General features: G+C 46.9%; 1 protein-coding gene across 1 annotated transcript; it reads right to left on the bottom strand.

Annotated features, from left to right (window-relative positions):
- Window positions 1–269: 269 nt before the first annotated feature.
- On the bottom strand, window positions 270–25,298 carry pex19 (peroxisomal biogenesis factor 19). The gene is made up of 8 exons (XM_059972845.1): window positions 25,149–25,298; window positions 24,622–24,716; window positions 18,960–19,125; window positions 4,604–4,689; window positions 4,120–4,281; window positions 3,187–3,363; window positions 1,397–1,438; window positions 270–846 (listed from the first exon to the last, which is right to left on the bottom strand). The coding sequence occupies exons 1-8, from the start codon at window positions 25,195–25,197 to the stop codon at window positions 763–765; spliced, it is 861 nt and encodes a 286-aa protein (XP_059828828.1). The 5' UTR covers window positions 25,198–25,298; the 3' UTR covers window positions 270–762.
- Between the last annotated feature and the right edge of the window lie 875 nt (window positions 25,299–26,173).

Here is a 26,173-nt window from a genome sequence, read left to right as displayed (position 1 = left end):
TTCACCACCCTCTGGCTAAAGAAATTCCTCAGCATCTCTCTTCTAAAGGGACGTGTTTATATTCTGAGGCTGTGCCCTCACTCCTAAACTCCCTTACTATTGGGAATGTCCTCTCTATGACCAGTATCTGGGAAACTCACTTGTCGGGAAGGTTTTTGGGGTGGTTTCCCCTTGAATGCCCACAATGGAAGCTACAAACAGATGCAGCATAGAGAGGTGTGCGCACAGAATTGTACATCCACAAAGACAATTCAGACAAAACTCATGAATAAGTTCATTAGCTTGTTACATTAATTATGATAATTAAACCCCAGTCATTATATACACAAATCCCACAGCGACAAGTTAATGTAAGTTATACAGAGTCCAATTTGATCTGCGAGTGGACACCCAATATCCCTTTACAACATGCACTCAACCAAACAGGCAGCAGGATTTCATGACGGCAAATAAGATCATGGACTTCTGTGAATGGGAAAGGGGATTAAAGTGAGCCTGCACTCTGGTCACGAGCTCTTACTCCAGTGATGTGAACTTTGCCCCAAATTTGCCAGGAGGTCATGATGTCACTAAGATGATGGTATCCATTTGTCATGGAGGGCAAGGGAAGAGAGCAGAAGCTGACCTCTTTCGGGGAGGAAGGAAAGCTGGATCAGAGGGACCCTGCTCAATCCCACTCCTCATCACCTCACCCCACAAACCAGAGTTCAATAGGCGAGCTCCACAAGAGCCAACTTGCGACCCAGGATTGGCTGGGTTCTGTCACATGACCAAGCACTGCTCACTCCCCATGGCCGCGCTCTCCGACAAGTTTGTGCTGTCCAGATCGATGTTCAGTCCTGGAAGCTGATTTGGAGGCAGACAGAGGAAGGTAAAGAAAGACATAAAAAACATCCTGGAAATTGGGTTCTCAAACAGAGTGAAACTCCCTCTACACTGTCCCATCACATACTCTCAGGGTTAGACACAGAGTGAAACTCCCTCTACACTGTCCCATCACACACTCCCAGAGATACACACAGAGTGAAACTCCCTCTACACTGTCCCATCACACACTCCCAAGGTCAGACACAGAGTGAAGCTCCATTTACAATGTCCCACCACACACTCCCAGGGTCAGACACAGAGTGAAACTCCCTCTACACTGTCCCATCACACACTCCCAGGGTCAGACACAGAGTGAAACTCCCTCTACACTGTCCCATCACACACTCCCAAGGTCAGACACAGAGTGAAGCTCCCTTTACAGTGTCCCACCACACCCTGGCACTCCCAGGCCATGGTTTAGAAACAGAGTAGCTCCCTCCTCTGCACTGTTCCAGTCAGGTGTGACATTCTTTCAGACCACGGCAAGCCCAGTGCGACATTAGGATATGATTTTGACTTTTAAACTCACCACTTCTGCGAGCTCCTTAGGCGGTGATCCGAGCTCTTGAAGCTGTAAACCAACAGAAGGAAGGGGTAGGAGGGTTTAGTAGGGTCGGAAAGGAAGGGAGAAACAAGAAGGGGAGAAACAGTTGCAGGGAGCAAAGGGGGACGAGGTAGGGAGCGAGAGGAATAAGGAGAGCACGGGGAAGGTAAGGATTCAGAGGGAAATGTGTCGATAGTTGGGAATGGGAGTGTGGCAGAGAGATAGGAAACAGTTACATTCTGGTAGCTTGTCTGATGATCCTCTATTAATCCCCTTTGCTGAGGCTGTGTGAACCAAAGCTGTCTGACATTTCCACATCGGCCAGAGGCACGGGTGGACACTTTCATGAGGAATGTGCTCAAGGCCCAGGCAGTGGAGAGCAAGAGACGTTGTGGAGATGTGAACACTGGTTGGATTAGGGAATGATGAGGCAGAAAGGGAGGTGCCAGGCTGGAGGGCTTGAAGAAATGGGGAGGGAGAATGAGACCAGAGAGAGTTACTGAGGGACTTGAGGGGTGACAGAGTATAAGGTGGTATAAGGCTGGGGGGGGGGGGGGTGGACACAGAAATGGGGAGTGGTATAAGTCCGGGGGGGGGGGGGGGTGGGACAAAGAGATAGGGAGTGGTGTAAGTCCGGGGGAGGGGACACAGAGTTGGGGAGTGGTATAAGGCTGGTGGGGGTGGGACACAGAGATGGGGAGTGGTATAAGGCTGGTGGGGGTGGGACATAGAGATGGGGAGTTGTATAAGACTGGGGGTCTGGTTGAGAAAGAAGCTTCACATCACTGCTTTGGACTCACTGTTACTTTCTGAAGTTGCCTAACCTCAGTAGTCAGTAGGACAGACATCAGGCAAGTACTGTTCAATGCAGGGAAGAAGATAGGGGAGTGGAGTGTACTTGCGATGCACAATGGTGTTGGAAGATGGAACAGGAGCTGGAGGAAAGGCACGTACATCAGTGGATGATACAAGGGGGCCAGGATTTAATGATTTTGACGAGAAAGAACATGAAGGATTGAGGGACATGTTTCATACACGGTGGTTCAGATGTCCAGCCCCAACACTCCTAACCCTACCCGTTATCCACCATGCTGATCACATCCTGCCCAGAATCTTCTCAAAGCATCCACTGTCACCCTCCCCTACCACTGAACCAAAATTTGATTTCTCTGCAGCTCAATTTCATGAATTGTAATTACGACAGACACAGCAGAGTGTGGGCTATTCTGGCATTCGAGCAGCGTCACCCACCAACTCCCAATTTAACCCAAGCCTCATCACAGGACAATTTACATTGACCAACTGACCTACGAACCAGTACGTGTCAGGACTGCGGAAGGACACCAGAGGAATGCCCAGGACAGTGGGTTTGTTGGGGGAGGGCGGGTTTGATGTGACACCTTCTTAATCCCTTTCCAGAATCAGACTGGGGTGCGATGGTAAGGTAGCAATTAGCGTGATGCTATAGGTAGCAAGAAGCTTCGAAGTTCGCACATCATTTCTGTAAGGAGTTTGTAAGTTCGCCCCTCAAACAAGTCCTGTTCTGGGGAAGGGGTGGCAGGAGAATGGGGCAGTACAGGGGTGGAAGTGTACTTGGGCGGGTTGCGGGGTGGTCAGGAGGTGGGTCACCCTCTACAGGATCCTCAGTCTCCAGTGCTGATGTGACTGGTCTGGTTGAGTTTCTGATCAGCGGTGAGGGGCAGGCGAGGGGATATGCTACTGAAGGTCTGAGCTGGGTGTCTGGTCGGATAGACGATTCCCCAGTGCCCGCTCACTTGCTGCATGAGGTCCAGGATGGTCTCAAAGCGAGCGTTCTTCCTATCCTCTGGCTCTCCATCCCGCTCTGCCTCGAACTCTGCGCAGATCCTTCCCATCAGCCTGTGCTGCTGCTGAAACCTCTGCAGCTCCTCCTCCGGCAGCAAGGGGCGGTGTGACTCCAGCCACTCCGGGTACTGGAGTGGGGGAGCAGAGAGGGGTAGGAACAATTCAGGGAAGGAGAGAGGGGTAGGGACAATTTGAGGGGAAGGAGAGGGGTAGGGACAATTCGGGGGGAAGGAGGGGGTAGGGACAATTTGCAGAAGGGGAGAGGGGTAGAGACAATTCAGGGGAGAGGGTAGGGACAATTCAGGGGAGAGGGGCAGGGACAATTCAGGGGAGAGGGTAGGGACAATTCAGGGGGAAGGGGAGAGGGTCAGGTACAATTCACAGGAGAAGGGCAGTTCAATACAGGAGCATGAGAACAGCAGAAATCTGATTGGCTCCTTCCAACCTCTTTCAGTCCACTCCCTCCCCATCCACTCCAGTCCAGCCTCTCCCCTCCCGCCTGCTCCCTCGCCCCCCCCCCCCCCCCCCAGTCCGCTCCTTGACCTTCCTTCCTCTGAATGCAGATGGGAGTGTGGACAGGCAGAAAATTGGTTTAACTCATTAGCCCATTCTCAGGCTCTACAGCTCGGCTGACAGAAGCCAGTGATGTTCTTCATGCCTCTCCACACATCCCATGTGCTACTCTGCCCAAGCTTGTTCTCCAGCTCTCTCCTGCATTTCCCTTGCATCAGGGATCTGAATACAGAGGCAGTTCAGTCAAAGCTCAGCTGAAATATAAAGAGTTACACCAGCACCTTGTCACCCTCATTACCTGCTGGCAATAAGCCTGTGCCAGTGCTGCTCTCACCAGTTAAACCCCAGCCCACCTCCTGCCACCCACCCACCTTGTCAGCAATCTCCTTCACGGATGGGTAAAGCACCTCCTTGGACAACAGGCCCTGCACGATGCCCTGCATGATAGGGACCAGGCCGGCCTCCGAATCACCGTCACCCAGACCCAGGCCATCCATGGCCTGAGCCAGCTCCTCTTCTGACAGCTCTGAGCCCTGCAACCAGAGGGCAGACATGGACAGTAAGTCTGAAATGCAGCAGATATTTACAGAGGGCCATGGGGGGGAGGGGGCCAGGGAGCGAGAGACGCTGTGGGGTCAGGGAGCGAGAGATGCTGGGGCGGGTCAGGGAGTGAAAGACGGGGGTCTGGGGGTGTGAGGGTGTCAGCAAGCTAGATTCATGGGGTGTCATAGGGAGAAGGAGTCACAGTGGTGTTAGAGGGAGACTGAATCACAGGGGCCGTGGGATCTGAGGGGGAGACTTTGGTTGAGGTCAGAGAGATCATTGAGGAGTAAGGTCCATGTGAAGATAAATTACCTGAAGGTCACTTGCATTCTTAGCCAATCCGCTGAGTGTTTGCTGTAAACAGGAAGTAAATTCTTGCTGCGAAGCCGGGTCAGTTCCTGCCATTTTAAGAAAGATCAGAAGAGGAGAACGTAAAGCAGCAGGCAGTTGTGGCCCTCACTGGGCTGGCCCTCTGCTCTGGGGTTGCTGGTGTGTCTCGGAGCCACAGAGCAGCAGTTCAGGAGGAGGCGCTTGGTCCCTCTGTCCTGTCCTGCTGCTTGGGTGAGCCAGCTTGTGAAGTGCTGTAGAACAGGAGACTTGGTGTAGGTGTTCCTAACTCACGACAGCTGTGTGCCCGTGTGTGCCTGTTTGGTAGTACACTGTGCTTGAGCAGAATAGGAATTAAATAGTGTCAATAGTTTCAACAGGGTTTCAACATGGATAGAAAACTGGTTGGCAGATAGAAAGCAAAGGGTAGCAGTGAATGGGTGTTTCTCAGACTGGCTGGAGGTGACTAGTGGGGTACCACAAGGCTCTGTATTGGGACCACAGCTCTTTACGATTTAGATGAGGGCATTGAAAACTATATCAGCAAGTTTGCTGATGATACTACACTGGGTGGCAGTGTGACATACGAAGAGGACGTTAGGAGAATACAGGGAGACTTGGATAGGCTGGGTGAGTGGGCAGATACTTGGCAGATGTCATTCAATGTGAATAAATGTGAAGTTATCCATTTTGGAAGCTGGAACAAGAGGGCAGAGTATTGTCTGAACGGTGTAGAGTTAGGTAAGGGAGAAATGCAAAGAGACCTAGGAGTCCTAGTTCATCAGTCAATGAAGGTGAATGAGCAAGTGCAACAGGCAGTGAAGAGGGCAAATGGAATGTTGGCCTTTATTACAAGGGGAATTGAGTACAAGAGCAAGGATTTGTACAGGGCCCTGGTGAGACCACACTTGGAATATTGTGTACAGTTTTGGTCTCCAGGTTTAAGGAAGGACATTCTGGCAATTGAGGAAGTGCAGCGTAGATTCACTAAGTTGATTCCTGGGATGGCAGGGCTGTCTTACGCAGAGAGATTGGAGAGATTGGGCTTGTACACACTGGAACTGAGGAGATTGAGAGGGGATCTGATTGAAACATTTAAGATAATTAAAGGATTTGATAGGATTGAGGCAGGAAATATGTTCCAGATGTTGGGAGAGTCCAATACCAGAGGGCATGGATTGAGAATAAGAGGTCAGTTATTTAAAACAGAGTTGAGGAAAAACTTCTTCTCCCAGAGAGTTGTGGAGGTGTGGAATGCACTGCCTCGGAAGACGGTGGAGGCCAATTCTCTGGATGCTTTCAAGAAGGAGCTAGATAGGTATCTGATGGATAGGGGAATCAAGGGATATGGGGACAAGGCAGGGACTGGGTATTGATAGTGAATGATCAGCCATGATCTCAGAATGGCGGTGCAGACTCGAGGGGCCGAATGGTCTACTTCTGCACCTATTGTCTATTGTCTATTGTCTATAATAGTGTGTGTTTGTGTTCAAATAGCAGAGAGTTTGGTCAGCTCTCGCTGGGATTTGAAGGCATCGAAAATCATAATGAAAATGAGGATTCGGATGATGCAATTGTCAAAAACATTGCATGAAGGCATTCTATTATTCGCATAAGGTTTTTGATCACTTAGTCAATGAATAGAAAACAGCAGTGTACGCTGGATGAAAATCTCCATCAGTAACTGTTAGGAACTAAGACAGTTACTGTAATGGTAACATTAGAATATTTCCTGTATTTCATTTCAATGCTTAATTTGTTACTCAGTTAAACTGTAGTTTGCTCTTTTTTTAAAATACCTTTTTAACTATTTCCAAGAAACTTTCATTCATTGGGGCAGTCAATTATTTAGGCGAAAATGTACTGTTTAATGTATCCCAATTAACCAGCGTCCACTGCACTCCAAGTGTAACCTGACCAAAGTTTTCTACAGCTGTAACAGGACTTTACAGGTTTAGTACTCAAAATACCAACTAATAAAGCAAACACATATCTTTCACCTTGTTTGCCACTTTCAGGGATTAACAGACTTGTCCCCTACATCAGGGTCCTCGTGTTTCACCCAAGTGCAATGCCTCAGTTTATGCCTGGATTAAACCCCTTCTGCCTTTTCTCTTATTTCCAATTGTTCTTTACACTGTCCTGTCTTTTGAAAACTTTCTTTCCCACTAAACAAGTTTCAATCCTATTCCTGGCACGACATTCCCTATCTTCTCTGGCCAAGCTGATCTTGAATCCAATTTGTCAAGTCTCTGTTGGATCTGACTGTCTCATTCCGAGGTTAGACTGTTCCATTGATCATTTCTTTGCAGCTTAACAATTAATTGTTTGCTTGTATTTTAAGTAGTTTAACAGTATTTTAACAGTTTTATACTGGTGGTCGCGGGAAATGTGGCATTTAGAAGACCTCCTTTCTCCGACGACGCTTGGGGGCCCAAGTCCTTCTGATCAAGGCCTAGCCTGTGGATGGTGTGAGGCCGGTAGAGGCCCCTGGCTCGTCGGAACGGAGTCTTCTCGGAGTCGGGTTGCTTGTGAATGCAGCCCAAAGCGGGTGGTAAACTCCATCTAAGGCCAAATACCGGGACGAGACCGATAGTCAACAAGTACCATAAGTTGGGGAATGGTTCATGGTTTACACATGGAGACATTGTGACATCATCCAGTGCCTTTCTCAATTTGCTTTTGGTTAGCTTCATTGCAGGGACGTGGCGTGAAATTGATCGATGATTCTCCAATCGAGTTGTATTGTCTCAGCCAATCGCAGCCCCACAATACTGCCCCACCTGTTTTTGCCACATTGATTGTTATATTTCACTGTAACAAATGCCATTTGTACAGGAGTTATCTTTTCTCCAGTACAAGTTCCTAGTTGGATATCTGCAGGCTTCAGTAAGTGCCTTTGAAATGCCATTCAAACTCATTTCGCAGAACATACGAAACAGTTGAGAGTGTCCAATTCTATTTTAATTTGTCCTTCACTTCTGGCGTAAGCCATATTGCTTGTCTATTGCTAGTTTTCACGTTGCAAATCTGTGTCACTCTCAACATTATCAGATTTTTCATTAACAACATGCAGTTTAGTGCTCTTTGTAACTACAAGTTGTAACTACAACTTGACCTTTTACCTTTTCCTCTTCCCTGAGCAGTCCATTTATATTTGTCTGTCCGACATACTCTTTGTACCTGTCCTATATTAGAAACATAGAAAACCAAAAGCACAATACAGGCCCTTCAGCCCACAATGCTGTGCCAAACATGTACATACTTTAGAAATTACCTAGGGATACCCACAGCCCTCTATTTTTCTAAGCTCCATGTACCTATCCAGCAGTCTCTTAAAAAAACTATCGTTTCTGCCTCCACCACTGTTGCCGGCAGCCCATTCCACACAGTCACCACTCTCTGAGTAAAGAAACTTACCCCGACATCTCCTCTGTACCTACTTCCAAGCACCTTAAAACTACACCCTCTCATGCTAGACATTTCAGCCCTGGGAAAAAGCCTCTGACTATCCACACGATCAATGTCTCTCATCATCTTATACACCTCTATCAGGTCACCTCTCAGCCTCCATCACTCCAAAGAAAAAAAGCTGAGTTCACTCAACCTATTCTCATAAGGCATGCTCCCCAATCCAGGCAACATCCTTGTAAATCTTCTCGGAACCTTTCTATGGTTTCCACATCTTTCTCATAGTGAGGTGACCAGAACTGAGCACAGTACAAGTGGGGTCTAACCAGGGTCCTATATAGTTGCAACATTATCTCTCGGTTCTTAAACTCAATCCCATGGTTGATGAAGGCCAATGTACTATATGCATCCTTAACCACAGAGTCAACCTGCACAGCAGCTTTGAGTATCCTATGGACTTGGTCCCTCTTATCCTCCACACTGCCAAGAGTTTTACCATAATACTATATTCTGCCATCATATTTGACCTACCAAAATGAACCACCTCACACTTATCTTTGTTAACTCCCTCTGCCACTTCTCAGCCCAGTTTTGCAACCTATCAATGTCCTGTTGTAACCTCTGACAGCCCTCCACACTATCCACAACACCTCCAACCATTGTATCATCAACAAATTTACTAACCTATCCCTCCATTTCTTCATCCAGGTCATTTATAAAAATCACAAAGAGTAGGGGTCCCAGAACAGATCTCTGAGACACACCACTGGTAACTGACCTCCATGCAAAAGATGACCTGTCTACAACCACTTTTTGCCCTTGGATCCCATGCCTCCTTACTTTCTCAATAAGTCTTGCATGGGGTACCTCGTCAAATGCCTTGCAGAAATTCATATACACTACATCTACTGCTCTACCTTCATCAATGTGTTTAGTCACATCCTCAAAAAATTCAATCAGGCTCACAAGGCATGACCTGCCTTTCCCAAAGCCATAATGACTATTCCTAATCATATTATGCCTCTCCAAATGTTCATAAATACTGCCTGTCAGGATCTTCTCCATCAACTTACCAACCACTGACGTAAGACCCACTGGTCTGTAATTTCCTGGGCTATCCCTACTCCCTTTCCCGAATATTGGAACAACAATCACAATCCTCCAGAACCTCTGCTGTCCCCACTAATGATGCAAAGATCACTGTCAGAGGCTCAGCAATCTCCTCCCTCATCTCCCACAGTAGCCTGGGGTACATCTCATCCAGTCCTGGTGACTTATCCAACTTGATGTTTTCCAAAAGCTCCTGCACATCCTCTTTCTTAATATCTACATGCTCAAGCTTTTCAGTCCACTGAAAATCAATCCCTTAATCGCTAAGATCCTTTTCCATAGTGAATACTGAAGCAAAGTACTCATCAAGTACCTCTGTTAACTCCTCCGGTTCAATACACACTTACCCACTGTCATACTTGATAGGTCCTATTCTTTCACATCTTATCCTCCAATGCTATGGTAAAGTAGAATAGTGATCACTATCTCCAAAATGCTCTCCCACTGAGAGATCTGACACCTGACCAGGTTCATTTCCCAATACCAGATCAAATACAGCCTCTTCTCTTGTAGGCTTATCTGCATATTGCATCAAGTAACTTTCTTGAACCCACCTAACAAACTCCACCTCATCTAGACCCATCGCTCTAGGGACATGCCAATCGATATTTGGGAAATTAAAATCTCCCACCACAGCAACCCTATAATTATTATATCTTTCCAGAATCTGTCCCTCTATCTGCTCCTCAATGTCTCTTTAGGTGGTCTATAAAAAACACCAAGTAGAGTTACTGACTCCTTCATGTTCCTAACTTCCACCCACAGAGACTCTGTAGACAATCCTTCCATGTCTTCCTACTTTTCTGCAGCCGTGACACCATCTCTGATCAACAGTGCCACGCCCCCACCTCTTTTGCTTCCTTCTCTGTCCTTTCTGAAACATCTAAACCCCGGCACTTGAAGTAACCATTCCTGCCCCTGAGCCATCCGAGTCTCTGTAATGGCCACATTATATCTCCAAGTACTGAAACTTGCTCTAAGCTCATCCACTTTGTTCATAATACTCCTTGCATTGTTAAATTTTCTGAAAGTTTAGCTTTTAAATCTGCAATTATTTGGTGAAACAACGGTAACTCACTTTGCACCACCAGGCAGGTTTCTGCATAGGCACTGCAATTCTGTTATGTACCCCTGGGGTTCATATTCTCTGTGGTCTCTCACTTTAAAAAGGTATTGAGACTGACTTTTGTTCTTTTTTGGATTTCTAACTGATTGCAGAATTGCTGGGTTGCTATGGTGAGCAGCTTGTGTTTATGGTTTCTCGAGAGTTTTTTTGAATATACAAGGTCAGCTGGCTTTTCCTCTTACCTCTTGTGTGAGATCTACTGGTGTGTTGACCCTTGCCTGGGTGGTGGTTCCCTTTGTGACAAGTTACTGTTGGTGATAATCCATACATGGATTCTGTTTGAGTATCCTGTGACCACCACTTTGAGATGTCCCGTAGCTGAATTCGGGTGTGGTACCACTTGTGGTGAAAGGATATTCATTGAAGACCACTGTCAGTGATACTTCGTGTGTGGAGTGGAACAAATTCAGAGATAAAACCTACTGCTATTGTTATTTTGTATTGCTGTCATGGAATTTGTGGAATATCGACATAATTGCTTTCTCACAACATATGCCTTTGCATTACAAATCTTTCTCTCTCCTCAAATCTACTCAACTCAGTATCACGAACTGAACTGACTTTGTTCCTGTACCATCGTAAGACTGTATCATTTACTACCTAAGCTTGAAGTTTGGGGTTTTATATTGACACACTTCTATATATTTGCATAAACTCTGATAACCTGTTTGATTTATCTGATTTTATATTACTATATTACATAAATACTAATAAATAGTGTTTTGTTTGTAGCAAAACCAGACTGCAGGTGTGTTCCATTTCTGCTGGTTCTTTCAACCCATTATGCAGTACGTAATAGTTCATTCACTTCAGTCCTGACTGCAACTCAATTGTATCTGCCTGTGGTTTCCATTGAAACAGATTTCAACTGCTTTTTAAAATATATGTTAGTAGCTATTTTTGAATGCTTTCTTGTAAATTCCACAAACTACATAACCTCAGTGTATTAAAAGCATTTCCAAACTAACAATGCTCAGTCACTTCAGGATTCACAATACCAGGTTCAGAACAGTTACTAACCCACAGGCGCTTCAAGAAAAGGGGATTACTACACTTATTCTACTTTTAGAGTTCCCACAACCATGGTCTCACTTAAAGGACTTGTTATTTCATGCTCATTATTTATCGTTATTCATTTGCAGAATTTGTTGTCGGCACATCCTGTTTACAGTTACTCTTCAAGAGATTAACTAGGTATGCCAGCAGGAAAAATATGTTTGTATGTGGTGACATTAATGGACTCTGCCAATAAATTTCACTTTGAACTTCGGGTTTACATTAAGCAAGGTAGTCACGTATCACATTGTAGCATGATGATATATTCTGCATGAAGACCAGTGGCCGGTGGTATGCCTCAGGGATCTGTTCTAGGACCCTTACTCTTTGTGATTTTCATAAATGAACTGGATGAGGAAGTGGAGGGATGGGTTAGTAAATTTGCTGATGACACAAAGGTTAGAGGTGTTGTGGATAGTGTGGAGGGCTTTCAGAGGTTATAGCAGGACATTGATAGAAGGCAAAACTGGGCTGAGAAGTGGCAGATGCAGTTCAACCCAGATAAGCGTGAGGTGGTTAATTTTGGTAGGTTAAATATGATGGCAGAATATAGTATTAATAGTAAGACTCTTGGCAGTGTGGAGGATCAGAGGGATCTTGAAGTTCGAGTCCATAGGACACTCAAAGCTGCTATGCAGGTTGACTCTGCGGTGCATTGGCCTTCATCAATTATGGGATTGAATTTAGGAGCCGAGAGGTAATGTTGCAGCTATATATGACCCTGGTCAGACCCTACTAGGGAGTACTGTGCTCAATTCTGGTTGCCTCACTATAAGAAGGATGTGGAGACCATAGAAAGGTGCAGAGAAGATTTACAAGGATGTTGCCTGGATTGGGGAGCATGCCTCATGAGAAAAGGCTGAGTGAACTCGGCCTTTTTTCCTTGGAATGATGGAGGATGAGAGGTGACCTGATAGAGGTGTACAAGATAATGAGAGGCAGTGATTAAGATAAATGATCTGGATGATGGGGTGGTAAATTGGATTAGTAAGTATGCCGATGATACTAAGGTAGGAGGTGTTGTGGATAATGAGGTGGGTTTTCAAAGCTTGCAGGGAGATTTATGCCGGTTAGAAGAATGGGCTGTACGTTGGCAGATGGAGTTTAATGCTGAGAAGTGTGAGGTTCTACATTTTGGCAGGAATAATCCAAATAGAACATACAGGGTAAATGGTAGGGCATTGAGGAACAGAGAGATCTAGGAACAACAGTGCATAGTTCCCTGAAGGTGGAGTCTCATGTAGATAGGGTGGTGAAGAAGGCTTTTGGAACACTGGCCTTTATAAATCAAACCATTGAGTACAGAAGTTGGGATGTAATGTTAAAATTGTACAAGGCATTGGTAAGGCCAAATTTGGAATATTATGTGCAGTTCTGGTCACCGAATTATAGGAAAGATATCAATAAATTAGAGAGAGTGCAGAGACGATTTACTAGGATGTTACCTGGATTTCAGCACTTAAGTTACAGAGAAAGGTTGAACAAGTTAGGTCTCTATTCATTGGAGCGTAGAAGGTTGAGGGGGGATTTGATCGAGGTATTTAAAATTTTGAGAGGGATAGATAGAGTTGACGTGAATAGGCTGTTTCCATTGAGAGTAGGGGAGATTCAAACGAGAGGACATGATTTGAGAGTTAGGGGGCAGAAGTTTAAGGGAAACACGAGGGGGTATTTCTTTACTCAGAGAGTGATAGCTGTTGTGGAATGAGCTTCCTGTAGAAGTAGTAGAGGCCAGTTCAGTTGTGTCATTTAAGGTAAAATTGGATAGGTATATGGACAGGAAAGGAGTGGAGGGTTATGGGCTGAGTGCGGGTAGGTGGGACTAGGTGAGATTAGGAGTTCGGCACGGACTAGGAGGGCCGAGATGGCCTGTTTCTGTGCTGTGATTGTTATATGGTTATATAGTGATTGTGTAGATAGTCAGAGGCTTTTTCCCAGGGCTGAAATGGCAGCACAAGAGGGCATAGTTTTAAGGTGTTTGGAAGTAGGTACAGAGGAGATGTCAGGAGTACATTTTTTTTTTTACGCAGAGAGTAATGAGTGTGTGGAATGGACTGCTGGCAGCAGTGGGGGCGGAAATGATAGGGTCTTTAAGAGACTCCTGAATGGCTACATGGAGCTTAGAAAAATAGAAAGCTATGGGTAAGCCTAGGTAGTTCTTCAGCTTTGAGGACTGAAGGGCCTGTATTGTGCTGTATGTTTTCTATGTTTCTATGCTATCCATTTTATCCCTGATGAGATCGCTCTGCGAGAGAGAAAGACTGCCTTTTGATCACTGGTGAGATTGTTCTGCTATGGAGAGGGGAGACTGCTTTTTGTCCCTGGTGGGATCGCTCTGCTACAGAGAGGAGAGACTGCCTTTTTATCCCTGGTAGGATTGCTCTGCTACAGAGAGGGAGAGGCTCCCCCAGTGTCCATCAACTGTGCAAGGTTGCAAAACTGTTTGTTTTGAAGTACAAATGCCATCATTTGAGCCAAGTTTGAAATCAGTTTGGATTTAATTTTTTCTTGCACGGAAAATTTGAAATCATTAAACTATCTAACTATTACAGTATTTTCAGCTAGAAAATCATGATATTTTAGACATAAGGCATTAACATTCATTGCCAAAGATGAAGTCACAATCTACAATTGCGGAGAAATCAAAAGCTGACCATTCTTGTACCTCATCTTCAGGAAACCTTTCTTCTAAATGAACACAAAGACTATTTATAAAAGTCAACAGTGAACTTGTATCTACTGTGACGTTTTCTTCACATTGTTAGCTTAGCAAAACTTAAAATAAATTTGAAGTTCCTTTGCGCTTCACGTCCTTTGCTTCTTTTGAATTTGACATAGTGAATCAATATTTTTTTCAATCAAAATTTAGTAAGCTATCTATAGGATTTGAAACAGATCTTTGTAAACTTTACAAAGATGGCTGCCGGCGTGATGCAGCTGTACAAACCGGAACAGGAAAGGTGAGGTTAGTGACATGCATTGTGGTATTTGAAAAACTAACTAACTAGTTAATAGAAATATTTAGCTAAAAGATTATTTTCAATAAATATAATTATTAATTATTACATTATTTTAGGCAATTAACCTTTAGTGCGCACATCAATTTCCTTTGTGCACTGGTTGAAAAACATGTGCGCGTGCACACACACACAGCTTAGAGGGAACATAGTTGGGGACTATAATGACAGGTTAAAATTAAGTGCCAACTTATGTGTGCTCTGTTCTGGATAGTGTACAAATTTCTGTTTGTCCTTCATTGAGGAATCTGTCTGCAGTTTGTTTAGATTAATGACTCACAGATGTCTCCTGAAGACTGTCGTGGAGGTTGGGTTCTCATGGGTTGCACACCTCCTGACTTATGGTTTCGCAAGAAATTGAGCAAAGTTCCCTCTTTGCTTAGGGAAGGGGAGGACTCACTGATAAGGACAGGAATGAACATCTGCCTGTAATTAAGTCAGGGCCTAGCAAAGGGAATAACTAATAAGGGCTGGACAATACACTCATCTGTAATTAAAATCTTGATTCAGTGGACGCTCTTATCTAAGTAATTAAGTTTTGCTCCAACAGACTTGGTGGGAATACTAGTTGAACTAAGTGCTCTTTGTCTCGCTAGTTCTATAAATTGTAACGTTTCTGCATGTTAGACAGAGGTTTGACACGAGCCCCCAGAGGGAGATGAACTCTGTCTCTCTGTTGTGTGTGGCTCCAAACTTCTCGCCAGTTGAGTCCAACAAATAAACTGGTGAAAAGGACAAAGAACTGTTTGTGGTGTGGTTATTGGTCCGGCAAATTTGTTTTCAGAGAGAGACTGCCTTTTTATCCCTGGTGAGTTCGCTTTGCTACAGGGAGGGAGACTGCCTTTTTATCCCTGGTGAGATCGCTTTGCTACGGAGAGGGAGACTGCCTTTTTATCCCTGGTGAAATCGCTTTGCTATGGAGAGGGAGACTGTCTTTTTATCCCTGGTGGGATCGCTCTGCTATGGAGAACGGAAAATTATGTAGAAAAATACGCACGTATATACATATACATACATATATATACACATCTACACACATACACACCCGGATAGTCAGAGACTTTTTCCCAGGGCTGAAATGGCTAACATGGGAGGGCACAGTTTTAAGGTGCTTGGAAGTAGGTACAGAGATGTCAGGGGTAGGTTGCTTTTTTTTTTATGCAGAGAGTGGCGAGTGTGTGGAATGGGCTGCTGGCAGCAGTGGTGGCGGTGGAAACAATAGGGTCTTTTAAGAGGCTCCTGGATGGATACATGGAGCTTAGAAAAACAGAGGGCTATGGGTAAGCTTAGGTAGTTCTAAGGACATGTTTGGCACACATTGCGCTGTAGCATAGAAATCTATGTTTCTATTTCTACACACATATACAGTGCCTATAAAAAGTATTCACTCTCCTTTGGAAGTTTTCATGCTTTATTGTTTTACAAGATTGAAGCACAGTCCATTTAATTAGGCTTTTTGACACTGATCAACAAAAATAGGCTCTTCTGTGTCAAAGTGAAAACATCTCAAAGTGATCTAAAATAATTATAAATGTAATATAAATATAAAACACAGGAGCAGAATTAGGCCATTCAGCCCATCGAGTCTGCTCCACCATTCCATCATGGCTGATCCCAGATCCTACTCAACTCCACACACGCCTTCTCACAATATCCTTTGATGTCCTGACCGATCAGGAAACTATCATCTTCTGCCTTAAATATACCCATGGACTTGGCCTCCACCACAGTCTGTGGTAAAGCATTCCACAGACTCATTACTGACTAAAAAAATTCCTTCTTAGCTTAGTTCTAAAAGGTCACTCCTCAATTTTGAGGCTATACCCTCTAGTTCTGGATACCCCCACCATAGGAAACATCCTCTCCACATCCACCCTATCTAGTCCTTTCAACATTCTGTAGGTTTCAATGAGATCCCCCGGCATTCTTCTAAATTCCAGTGAGTACAGGCCCAAAGCTGCCAAATGTTCCTATGTTAACCCCTTCTGTTGACACAAAATAACTGATTGCATAAGTAATCACCCTCTTTCATATGACACACCAAGTCATCACTGAGTCAGCCAGTTGGTTTTAGATGCCATAAAATTAGTTAAATGGAGTTCACTGAGCAGAGTCAAAATGTTTCCAATGTTTGTCGTAGAAATACACCTGTATCTGGAAGGTCCAACTGCTGATAAGTCAGCATCCTGGCAAAAACTACACCAGGAAGACAAAGAACACTTCAAGCAACTCTGAGGAAAGGTTACTGAAAAGTCAGGAGATGGATACAAGAAAATTTCCATGTCATTGAATATCCCTTGGGAGTACGGTTAAATCAATTGTCAAGAAATGGACAAAATATGGTACAACTGTAAATCTTCCCAGAGCAGGCTGTCCTCAAAAACTGAGTGACTGTGCAAGAAGGGGACTTTTGAGGGAGGCCAACAAGATACCAAAGCAACTCTGGAGGAGTTACAAGCTTCAGTGGCTGAGATGGAAGAGACTGCTCATACAACTGTTGGCCAGATGCTTCACCAGATGCAGCTTTATGGGAGAGTGGCAAAGAGAAAGCTACTCACAATGAAAAAAACTCAGATGAAATCTCAGCTAGAGTTTGCCTGAAGGCATGTGGGGTCTCTGAAATCAGCTGGAAGGCTCTTTTTGTCCACTCTATGGTCATGCCACACATCATCAAAAACACACTATACCTACCTACCGTGAAGCACAGTGGTGACTGCATCGTGCTGTGGGGATGCTTTACTGAAGCAGGCCCTGGAAATCTTGTGAAGGTAGAGGGTAAAATGAATGAAGCAAAATACAGGGAAATCCTGGAGGAAAACCTGATGCAGTCTGCAAGAGAACTGCGACTTGGGAGATTTGTTTTCCATCAAGACAATGACCCCAAGCATAAACATAAAACTTCACAGGACTAGCTTAAAAACAAAGTTAATGTTCTGGAGTGGCCAAGACAGAGTCCAGAATATTTCTTGGAGTACAATTGAAAATTTGTGGCTGGACTTGAAAAGGGCTTTTCACTCACAATCCCCATGAAATCTGACAGAGCTTTAGCAGTTTTGTAAAGAAGAATGGGGAAAAATTAGTGTCCAGATGTGCAAAGCTGATGGAGACCTATCCACACAGACTCAAGGCTGTAACTGCGGCCAAAGCTGCATCTACTAAATATTGACTTGATGGGGATGAGTAATTATGCAATAATTTATTTTGAGTTTAATAACTGTAATAAATGTAGACCAATTTATAGAGATGTTTTCACTTTGACATGAAAATAATTTCTGTTGATGTGTCAAAAAAAAGCCAAATTCAATACCATAGATACTGCCTGCCAAGTTCCTGCACCATTTTTCATGTGTTGCACTGGATTTCCAGCAACTGTAGAATCCCTTGTGATTATTTTCTCCTTTGTTTCTAATGCTTTTCTTAAACAAAGGAAGAATACTGGATAATCTTGAGTACGTTGAGACATAGCCTTTGGCAGAAGGTCCCAATAATCTCCTCTCTTGAAAACCCGGGATAGATCTCTTTACTTCAGCCCTCCCCCTCCTACTGCTTTCACCTGTCACCTTATTGTTCTCCCTCCCCTCCCACCACCTTCCCAATCTGACTCATCTTTTGTCTCCAGTCCTGAAATGTCACCTGTACTCTTTTCCATGCACGCTACCTGGCTTGCTGAGTTCCTCCAGCATTTTGTGTGTATTGCTCTGATTTTCAGCATCTGCAGATTTTCTCTTGCTTGTGATAGATCCAAAATGCAAGTTTATAACTTAACTCAATGGCAACTTCATGAGGTACACCGGCTCAATATTTCAAATATCTAATCAGCCAATCATGTGGCAGCAACTCAATGCACAAAAGCATGCAGATATGGTCACAAGGTTCACTTGTTGGTCAGACCAAACATCAGATTGGGAGAAGAAATGTGATCTAAATGTGACTTTGGAATGTTTGTTGGTGCCAGATAGGACAGTTTGAGTATCTTAGAAATTGCTCATGTCCTGGGTTTTTAATGCATACAACCTATAATTTACAAAGAGTGTGGTGAGAAACAAAATTCATCAGGAAGCGGTAGTTCTGTGGGCGAAAAATGCCTTGTTAACGAGAAAGGTCAAAGGAGATGAGCCAGACTGGTTCATGCTGAAAGAAAAGCAACAGTAACTCAAACAACCACAGTGGTGAGCAGTGGAGCATCTCTGAATGTATAACATGTTGAACGTTGAAGTGGATGGACTACAGTAGCAGGAGACCACATTAGGTTTAACTACAATGGCCACTTTATTACATCTCATGAAATCCCTGACTGCACACTCTCCATGTCCCTGATGAAAAATGAATCTTTCTCAGTAATAAGCAATGCCTACAGACATCCCTCCTGAGAATGCATAGCCTACCACCATTAGTGCAAGATACCACAGCCACTGTATTCAGTCTACTAGTCTACTGCACTATTCTATACCTCTTTTCACTGACTGGCTAGTCTTGTGCCACTGCAGTGAGGGGGTTGTGTTCAGAGAGGAGGGGGTGATCTGGGTCAATGCTCCCTCTTCCAAGGCCCACATACAAAAGACTCAGTGTAAAATGACCAAGACCCCCAGTGAGGTTTGAACTTGGGGTGAACAAAACTCACCGACCCTGCCCACGATCTCAGACAGCTTATGGAACTGTTCAACGAGCTGTGGCTCCTGTCCTGCCAACTCCTTCATAGCATTGTCGAACTCTGCTGAAGCCTGAGCCGCCAGTTCCGAGTCAAAGAGCTCCTGGAAAAAGCGGTCCTGTGCCGAGAACAGAGGCTCCTAGGGGAGACAGGAAGACAAAAAGGCATCACACACTCCCAGGGTTAGTCAGAGTGAAACTCCCTTTACACTGTCCCATCACACACTCCCAGGGTCAGACACAGAGTGAAACTCCCTCCAGACTGTCCCATCACACACTCCCAGAGGTGAGACACAGAGTGGAGCTGTTCTGAATGAGCTGGGAGAAATCGAGGAAAAACTGCTGTATAAAGTTCGTGAGATACTTTGGAGGTGGCTCGTAATGTCTCTTGGACATGTGAGTGAGTGAGTGGCTATTTTAGTGTGGAAGCTTCGTTTGGAGTTTTTCTGCCAGTTTGGACTGCGTTTGTTGACGGCTGCTAACTGTGTAGCTCCCAGCTGCGGCAGCTGGCAACTCGCCAGGAAGCCATTCCACTCCAAAAACCAGAGGCAAACGCCATTGCTCCCCCACTAACATCGGGACAACTTCCCTCCTCCTTCATCGTCGTGTTCCTCGTTCGGTTAAGAGCTGGAGCATCTGTTGAGACACTTCGACCTCTCACAGCCTGGGAATTCTTCAGGACCGACAGAGCCTTTCCTGGCGTTAGAATTTCTGGTGCCGAACCAGCAAGGTACTGTCGAGTACAAACTTTTCTGGTCAGTTACTCAACTCGCTCCAGGACTTATAATCGGCGCCGCCGTATATACCTTGATTCGGACATAGTGCTAGCATGACAGACCGGTCTCCAGGGAGTCACAGGCCTTCGGGGGGTTATGCAAAGGCAGCTGCCTCTCCAGCCTCGGACAATGTCCTGCTTCGGTTGGTGGAAGAGGAACGCAGGGTGCAATGTATTTTGCATCCTGGAATTACTCTGGAAAAGTGTGCAGAGGCCATGGAGAACTTGGTTGGGAAAGGTGGTATTTTGGCCACCAAGAAAGAGTTTGGGAAGGCAGTGTTTTATCTGGAGAATGATGAGTTAGTGCACTCTTAGCAGGGGGATCACGGTGGAAAACATCTTTTTACAGATGGAGCTGGTGACAGCTCCCATGCAACAAATTGTCCTCTGTTACGTTAAGCCTTTCACCCCCAATGAGGATCTGCTTCCCCCACTAGCCCGCCTGGGACAAGTAAGGTCAGAGATAACTGCCATCAGACACAAATTTAAGAGATGTACCTACTGCAACATAATCTCTTTCTGGCTTCAGGTGTTCACGCAGCTGGAACGGGAGGATGATGTTGAGGGCTGGTTTACTGTCCAGCACAAGGGGGTAGGCCATCAGGTGTATTGGAGCTCTGAGCACCAACAGTGCCATGCGTGCAGGGAGGTGGGGCACTTTCAGAGGGACTGTCCTAACACCCGAAACCCTAGGGAGTCCACATCGGGCACCAGTGCCCCAGATACCTCTGTCCCTGATCCTAATCCTGCACCTGCCCCTACTCCTACGTCTGTTTCAGCCCCCTGCTCCTGCCCCTGTGGTTCAGGTGAGAGATCTTGACGCTACATGCAGGGAGGTACAGGCGAGAGATGGGGTGGAGCCTGTGCGGGGCAAGAAAGCGAAGTAGTCGTCCAAACACCCTAAGAAATCGGCCCCCGAGACACCCCCATTTGCCCTGAAGTGCAGCGGGAGGCTCAGGGAAGTGAGCAGGTGGAAGGGGTGATGGAAGCAGAGAGTACTGGCCCATTGGTGAATCCTGCACCTTGTGTGCTCCTTGGGCTTGAAGAGGAGAAGGGGATGTTCCCCCAAGAGGGCAGGGAATGCAGATGAGGAGGGAGTCCTAGGAAGAGGTGGGAATCCGGGTGGAGGTTTGGTCTGACCCTGAATCCCCAGATGTAGCCACCAGTCCTGTGGTAGGTGGTGTGGTTGTGCAGAAAGGTAGTGCTAGGCCCGTTTGCACAACTGAGACAGTCCTGGAGCCCTCTACCCAGGACTTAGTAGTAAGCGCCTCCCTGGAGGCAAGTGTATTGAATAATGTAAGAGGAGAGGAGAGGCATCAGGCTGCCAGTGGATCCCTAGGCTGGAGTTGCTGGGGTCCACCTCATACCTATCTCCTGGGGAGGGTGATATACTCTGCATGCGGACCCCATCAACTAATGGCCTGCAGGGAGTCTCTGGGGATTATCCCTCCATTGTCATAACTGTGGATAAGGCTGATATGACAGTGGAGCGGGCAGGTATGAGTGAGGTACCCGCTGCACAGTGTGGGTCACAAGTGTAGCCATCTACACGGGGAGGAAGATGGGGGATCTATTTGTAGTGAGGGCTTGGAGGGAGACTCCTTTGATAGCGAGACAATGTACATCCTCACCCCTCCTGAGAAATCCCCATTGATACCTGTGGAGGAGATTAGAGAGTCCATTCTCACCTCTGAGGATGCAAAGCTTCGGCCTAAACTAGCCTTGCTTCACTGGTCTAGCATGCCAAGGCTAGTGAAGACCCTGCGAGTCATCCTCAGATGGAAGGGGAAGGGGAAGGGGAAGAGGAATGCAGTGTTGGGGAATGGCAGGCGACAGCTGAAATCCTTCCTGGATGACCTGGTAAGGAACATCAGGGTGAGAAGCAGCCTCACTCCTTTGGGAGACGGGAGGGGTTACAGGGTGGCGTTGGCACCACTCAGACCAAGAAAGCAGAAAGTATTCTTGCTTTTTTTCGGGATAGTGTGGTTGAGGGCGCTTCCGCTCTCACTGGTAAGGGTACTGGTGCTGAAGCCTAGTGTGCTCCCGACATGAAACTTACCACAGCTAGTCTAAATGTAAACGATAGCAGGGGTCCTCTCCGCAGATCTCTCAGTCCTCAGGGATGGGATATATGCAGTGAGTTTCCTGCAGGAAAACCATACTTCTACTCGTTGGAGAAGTGGCGGGGAGTTCAAAAGCAGCTGGTGGAGTTACTGGCGGCTGATGAAATTAACAAAGCTCGCTCATTCTATCAGTCCTTATTCTCACCAGATCTGACAAATGCAGAGGCGTGCAATGAGGTCTGGAAAGATTTGCCTAAGGTCAGCCCAGAGGACGCAGTTCATCTGGACGCTCCCCTGACTTGGCAGCTCTGCAGGGTTTAGATGGTCTGAGTGTAGAGTTTTACCAGGCTTTTTGGGATGTCCTGGGCAAGAGCCTAGCCACCGACGAAATGTCCCTCTCATGGTGGAGAGCTGATGTGATCCTACTGCCCAAGAAAGGAGACCTCCACCTGCTAAAGAACTCTTGTGCGCGGACTACAAGATTTTCACCCGGTCAATGGCCAACCGTCTTGGTTCGGTAATGAGACAGGTGATCCATCCTGACCAATCTTACACAGTCCCAGTCTGCTCCATCCAGGACAATGTCCACCTTGTATGGGACCTGATCCACCTGCTATAGGAGACTGGGTCCCCAGCAGCATTTTTTACTCTTGAACAGGAGAAGGCGATTGACTGGGTAGACCAGCTTCCTGGTGGGCACTCTGAAGGCTTTTGGGCTCAGACCACACTTTGTGGCCCGAGTTTGGCTCCTATACTCTGCCACAGAGTGCCTTGTTAAGACCAATGGATTACTGACAGCGCTCATTCCCTTCAGAAGAGGAGTACGTCAGGGTGCTCCATGTCCAGTCAATTATTTGCGGTCTGCGTCGAGCCATTCCTGAGCCTTTTTTGGTAAAGGCTGACGGGTCTGGATCGGCGTGAACCAGATCGGCATGAACGCCGATGATGTACTCCTCGTGGTGACAGATCCCAGTGACCTGCGGAGAATGCGCGAGTGCCAAGAAGTTTTCTCAGGGGCATCCTCCATCAGAATCAACTGGTCAGTGGCAGGTGGACTCCCTGCCGGAGGAGATGAGAGCTTTTGAGTGGAGCACCAGACGTCTTCTCTATCTGGGAGTCTACCTGAGTCCTTCTGCGGAGACCTGGCTGGCGAACTGGCAGGACCTGGAGACAAAAGTCATGGCTCAGCTGGGGTGCTGGTCAGGCCTTCTCAGGGTGCTTTCCTATCGAGGCAGGGTGGTGGTCATAAAGCAGCTGGTGGCCTCCATGTTGTGGTACTGGATGGTCACCTTGGCACCTCCTGCCTCTTTTGTCACGAGATTGCAGAGGAAGTTAGTAGACTTCTTCTGGGGTAACAGGAAACACTGGGTTTCTGCAGCAGTCTTGAGTCTCCCAGTGTGAGAAGGCGGACAATCGCTGGTGTGCGTACGTACGCGACTGGCGGCTCTCCGACTCAGGACCCTGCAAAGATTCCTGTACACCGAGCACCCTCTCAGGTGGCACGTGTTGGCGACATTCATCCTCCGGAGGGGCTGCTGTCTTCACGAAGGTATGCAGCTACCACCGGCGGGTGTCAACCGTGCTGCTTTGCGGAGTCTGCCCAGCTTGTATCAGGACCTACTGAGAGTCTGGAACATGGTTGCCTCAGGCTGGGAATCCCCTCCTCTGGCAGAGGGCAGAGTCCTGGCCGACCCTTGCCCGATCTCAGTGGATGTCGGTGCGGCTCAGGTGTGTGGACTGACTCAGGCTGAGCTACTTGTCAGGCCCAGACCTCGCAGTCTTCTCCAAGAGCTGTGTCCACACAACTTGAGCCGTCTTTTCTCCACACCCACAATCCCATTCAGGGATGCAAGTAGGAGGTATCTGTAAGGGCTGCTGTTCCACACCCTCCACTTCCTTGCCCTTGTCCACCATCCTGACAAGCCATGGTGGTCAGTCTTTCCACCTGGAGGTAAGGGAGGTTCCCAATGAAAGTCCCTTTATTCCCATGCACCTGGGGGATCTGGAGTGGAGGCTGCTGCATAGAACAGTGCCTTATAATAAATTCTTTAGTTTGTAGGTGGATCTCCCAGCCACATGTCACTTCTGCGGGCTGGAGGAGACTGTGTACCACATGTACATGGAGCGTGTGAGGCTGCAGCCCCTTTTTTGCATATTTGCATGGGCTGCTTCTCACCTTCTGGCTGCATTTTAGCCCCACCCTATTTATATACGGTCATCCAGTAAGGAGGGGGGAATGGAGGAATGAGGATGTCCTTGTTAACTTGCTCCTGGGACAAGCAAAATCAGCCACCCGTGGGTCTTGGAAATGGGTGGCGGGAGAACCTGCCCAGGTAGACTGCCTGGCAATGTTTAGGGGGTACAGTATGTTCATGCCTGGGTAAATATTGAAAAGGAACTTGTCCAGTCCACAGCAAGCTTAGAGGTGTTCCAGAACCGTTGTGCTCCATGGGGTGTAATTGCCAACACTGATAGAGATGGAAGCAATTTGGTTACATGTGTATTTTTCTATTTGTAGTGAAGTAATTGTGTTAGTATATATCGTACAGCACCAATATTTGTAATAAAGGAATTTTGTACAAAAAAGGGTCAGAGAGAGAATGAAACTCCCACCACGCACTCCCAGGGTCAGACACAGAGTAAAACTCCTTCTATACTGTCCCATCACACAATCCCAGGGTCAGACACAAAGTGAAACAATCTCCCATCCTCAGGATGGATTAGACACAGATTGACGCTCTCAATCTCTGCTGTTGTTTGATGGTAGTCTTCCAACCGAGTATGAATCTGCAACTTACAGTTGTGGCCGCTGCTGGGGGTTTCTGAGCTGCCGCTGGGTTGGGGTGAGCAGGCTGCGAGGGTGGACTGGTACTGTCAAAATCACTGAGAGCGCCTTGAAAAAGTGAGAGCACCTCAGTCAGGATGATGTCAAAGAGAATGTCCCCAATCCAGCCTTGCATTCAGCCTCCTGCCCCCACTAGCTCCACCGAACCCACTGCCCCCCTTCTCTGTTCCTCCCCACCCACCATACTCCCTCCCCACACTTCTCCATTCCTCCCCAACCTTCCCTCCCTTCTCCTTCCTCTCCTCCACCCAACTCCCTCCCTCCCCAACTCTGCCAACCTTACTCCATTCCTCTCCCCTTCATTCTCTCCCCCCCAGCATTCTCCCATACTCCTTACCCCCACACTCCATTGCTCTCCTCCCGTCACTCTCTTGGCTCTTTAACGGAGCCCCTACTCCCATGGTGATCTGTCCTGTCACCGACGGACACTAATATTTCTTTGCTCGCCTGACCAGTAGGCCCTGACCCTCCGGCACTTACTCTCCAGAATCTCCTGCAGCTCCGGGTCCTCCTCTCCGCCCTCCGCCATCTTGCTCTCTCCACCTTACGACATGACGTCTTAGGGCAACCTGCTACCGCCACTGTAGTGACGTCAGCACGCTCATCGTACTCTCGGTATCCGCGCCGTTCATGGAAGGACGATTTGCCACGCAGGTTACGTCACCAGCATCGGGAGGGGGGGGGGGCCGGCGCCTGCGCATTATTTCTGAGTGCGTGAAGAGTTGCTCAGGGCTGCGGGTGAGGCCGTTCGGCCCGTCAAGCTTATACCCCATATGATATAGGAGCAGAATTAGACCCTTTGGCCCATCGAGTTCTGCTCCACTGCTCCAGTCATCATTGCTGTTTTACATTACGGCTCCTCGGTAGAGATCGTTAAGATCACCAAATTTCTTGGTGTTCACCTGGCGGTGAATCTCACCTGGTGACTCAACACCAGCTCCATAGCAAAGAAAGCCCAGCAGCGTCTCTACTTTCTGCAAAGGCTGAGGAAAGTGCATCTCCCCCCCCCCCCCCCCATCCTTATCACATTCTACTGGGGTTGTATTGAGAGCATCCTGAGCAGCTGCATCACTGCCTGGTTCGGAAATTACACCATCTCGGATCGCAAGACCCTGCAGCGGATAGTGAGGTCAAATGAAAAGATCATCGGGGTCTCTCTTCCTGCTATCACGGACATTTACACTATACACTGCATCCGCAAAGCAAACAGCATTATCAAGGACCCCACGCACTCCTCATACAAACTCCGTCTGGGAGTTTCCCTCCTGCCGTCTGGGAAAATGCTCCGAAGCATTCGGGCTCTCACGACCAGACTATGTAACAATTTCTTCCCCCAAGACTCCTCGATACCCAGAGCCTGGATTGACACCAATTTACTGCCCTCCACTGTGTCTATTGTCTTGTTTATTATTTATCGTAATGCCTGCACTGTTTTGTGCACTTTATGCAGTCCTGGGTAGGTCTGTAGTCTAGTGTAGTTGTTTTTCTGTGTTTTTTACGTAGTT

The sequence above is a fragment of the Hypanus sabinus genome, chromosome 6 (assembly GCF_030144855.1).
Source record: "Hypanus sabinus isolate sHypSab1 chromosome 6, sHypSab1.hap1, whole genome shotgun sequence".
Taxonomy (NCBI): domain Eukaryota; kingdom Metazoa; phylum Chordata; class Chondrichthyes; order Myliobatiformes; family Dasyatidae; genus Hypanus; species Hypanus sabinus.
The sequence above is the reverse complement of the archived record's forward strand: the minus strand, read 5'-3'. Positions and strand labels throughout refer to the sequence as shown.

Coding starts and splice junctions, on each gene's coding strand:
- pex19 (XM_059972845.1), bottom strand. CDS start 25,197: ATGGCGGAGGGCGGAGAGGAGGACCCGGAGCTGCAGGAGATTCTGGAG. Junction 19,126..24,621: donor CCCCAGCAGCGGCCACAACT/GTAAGTTGCAGA, acceptor TGTCTCCCCTAG/GAGCCTCTGTTCTCGGCACA. Junction 847..1,396: donor CTAAGGAGCTCGCAGAAGTG/GTGAGTTTAAAA, acceptor CCTCCAAATCAG/CTTCCAGGACTGAACATCGA.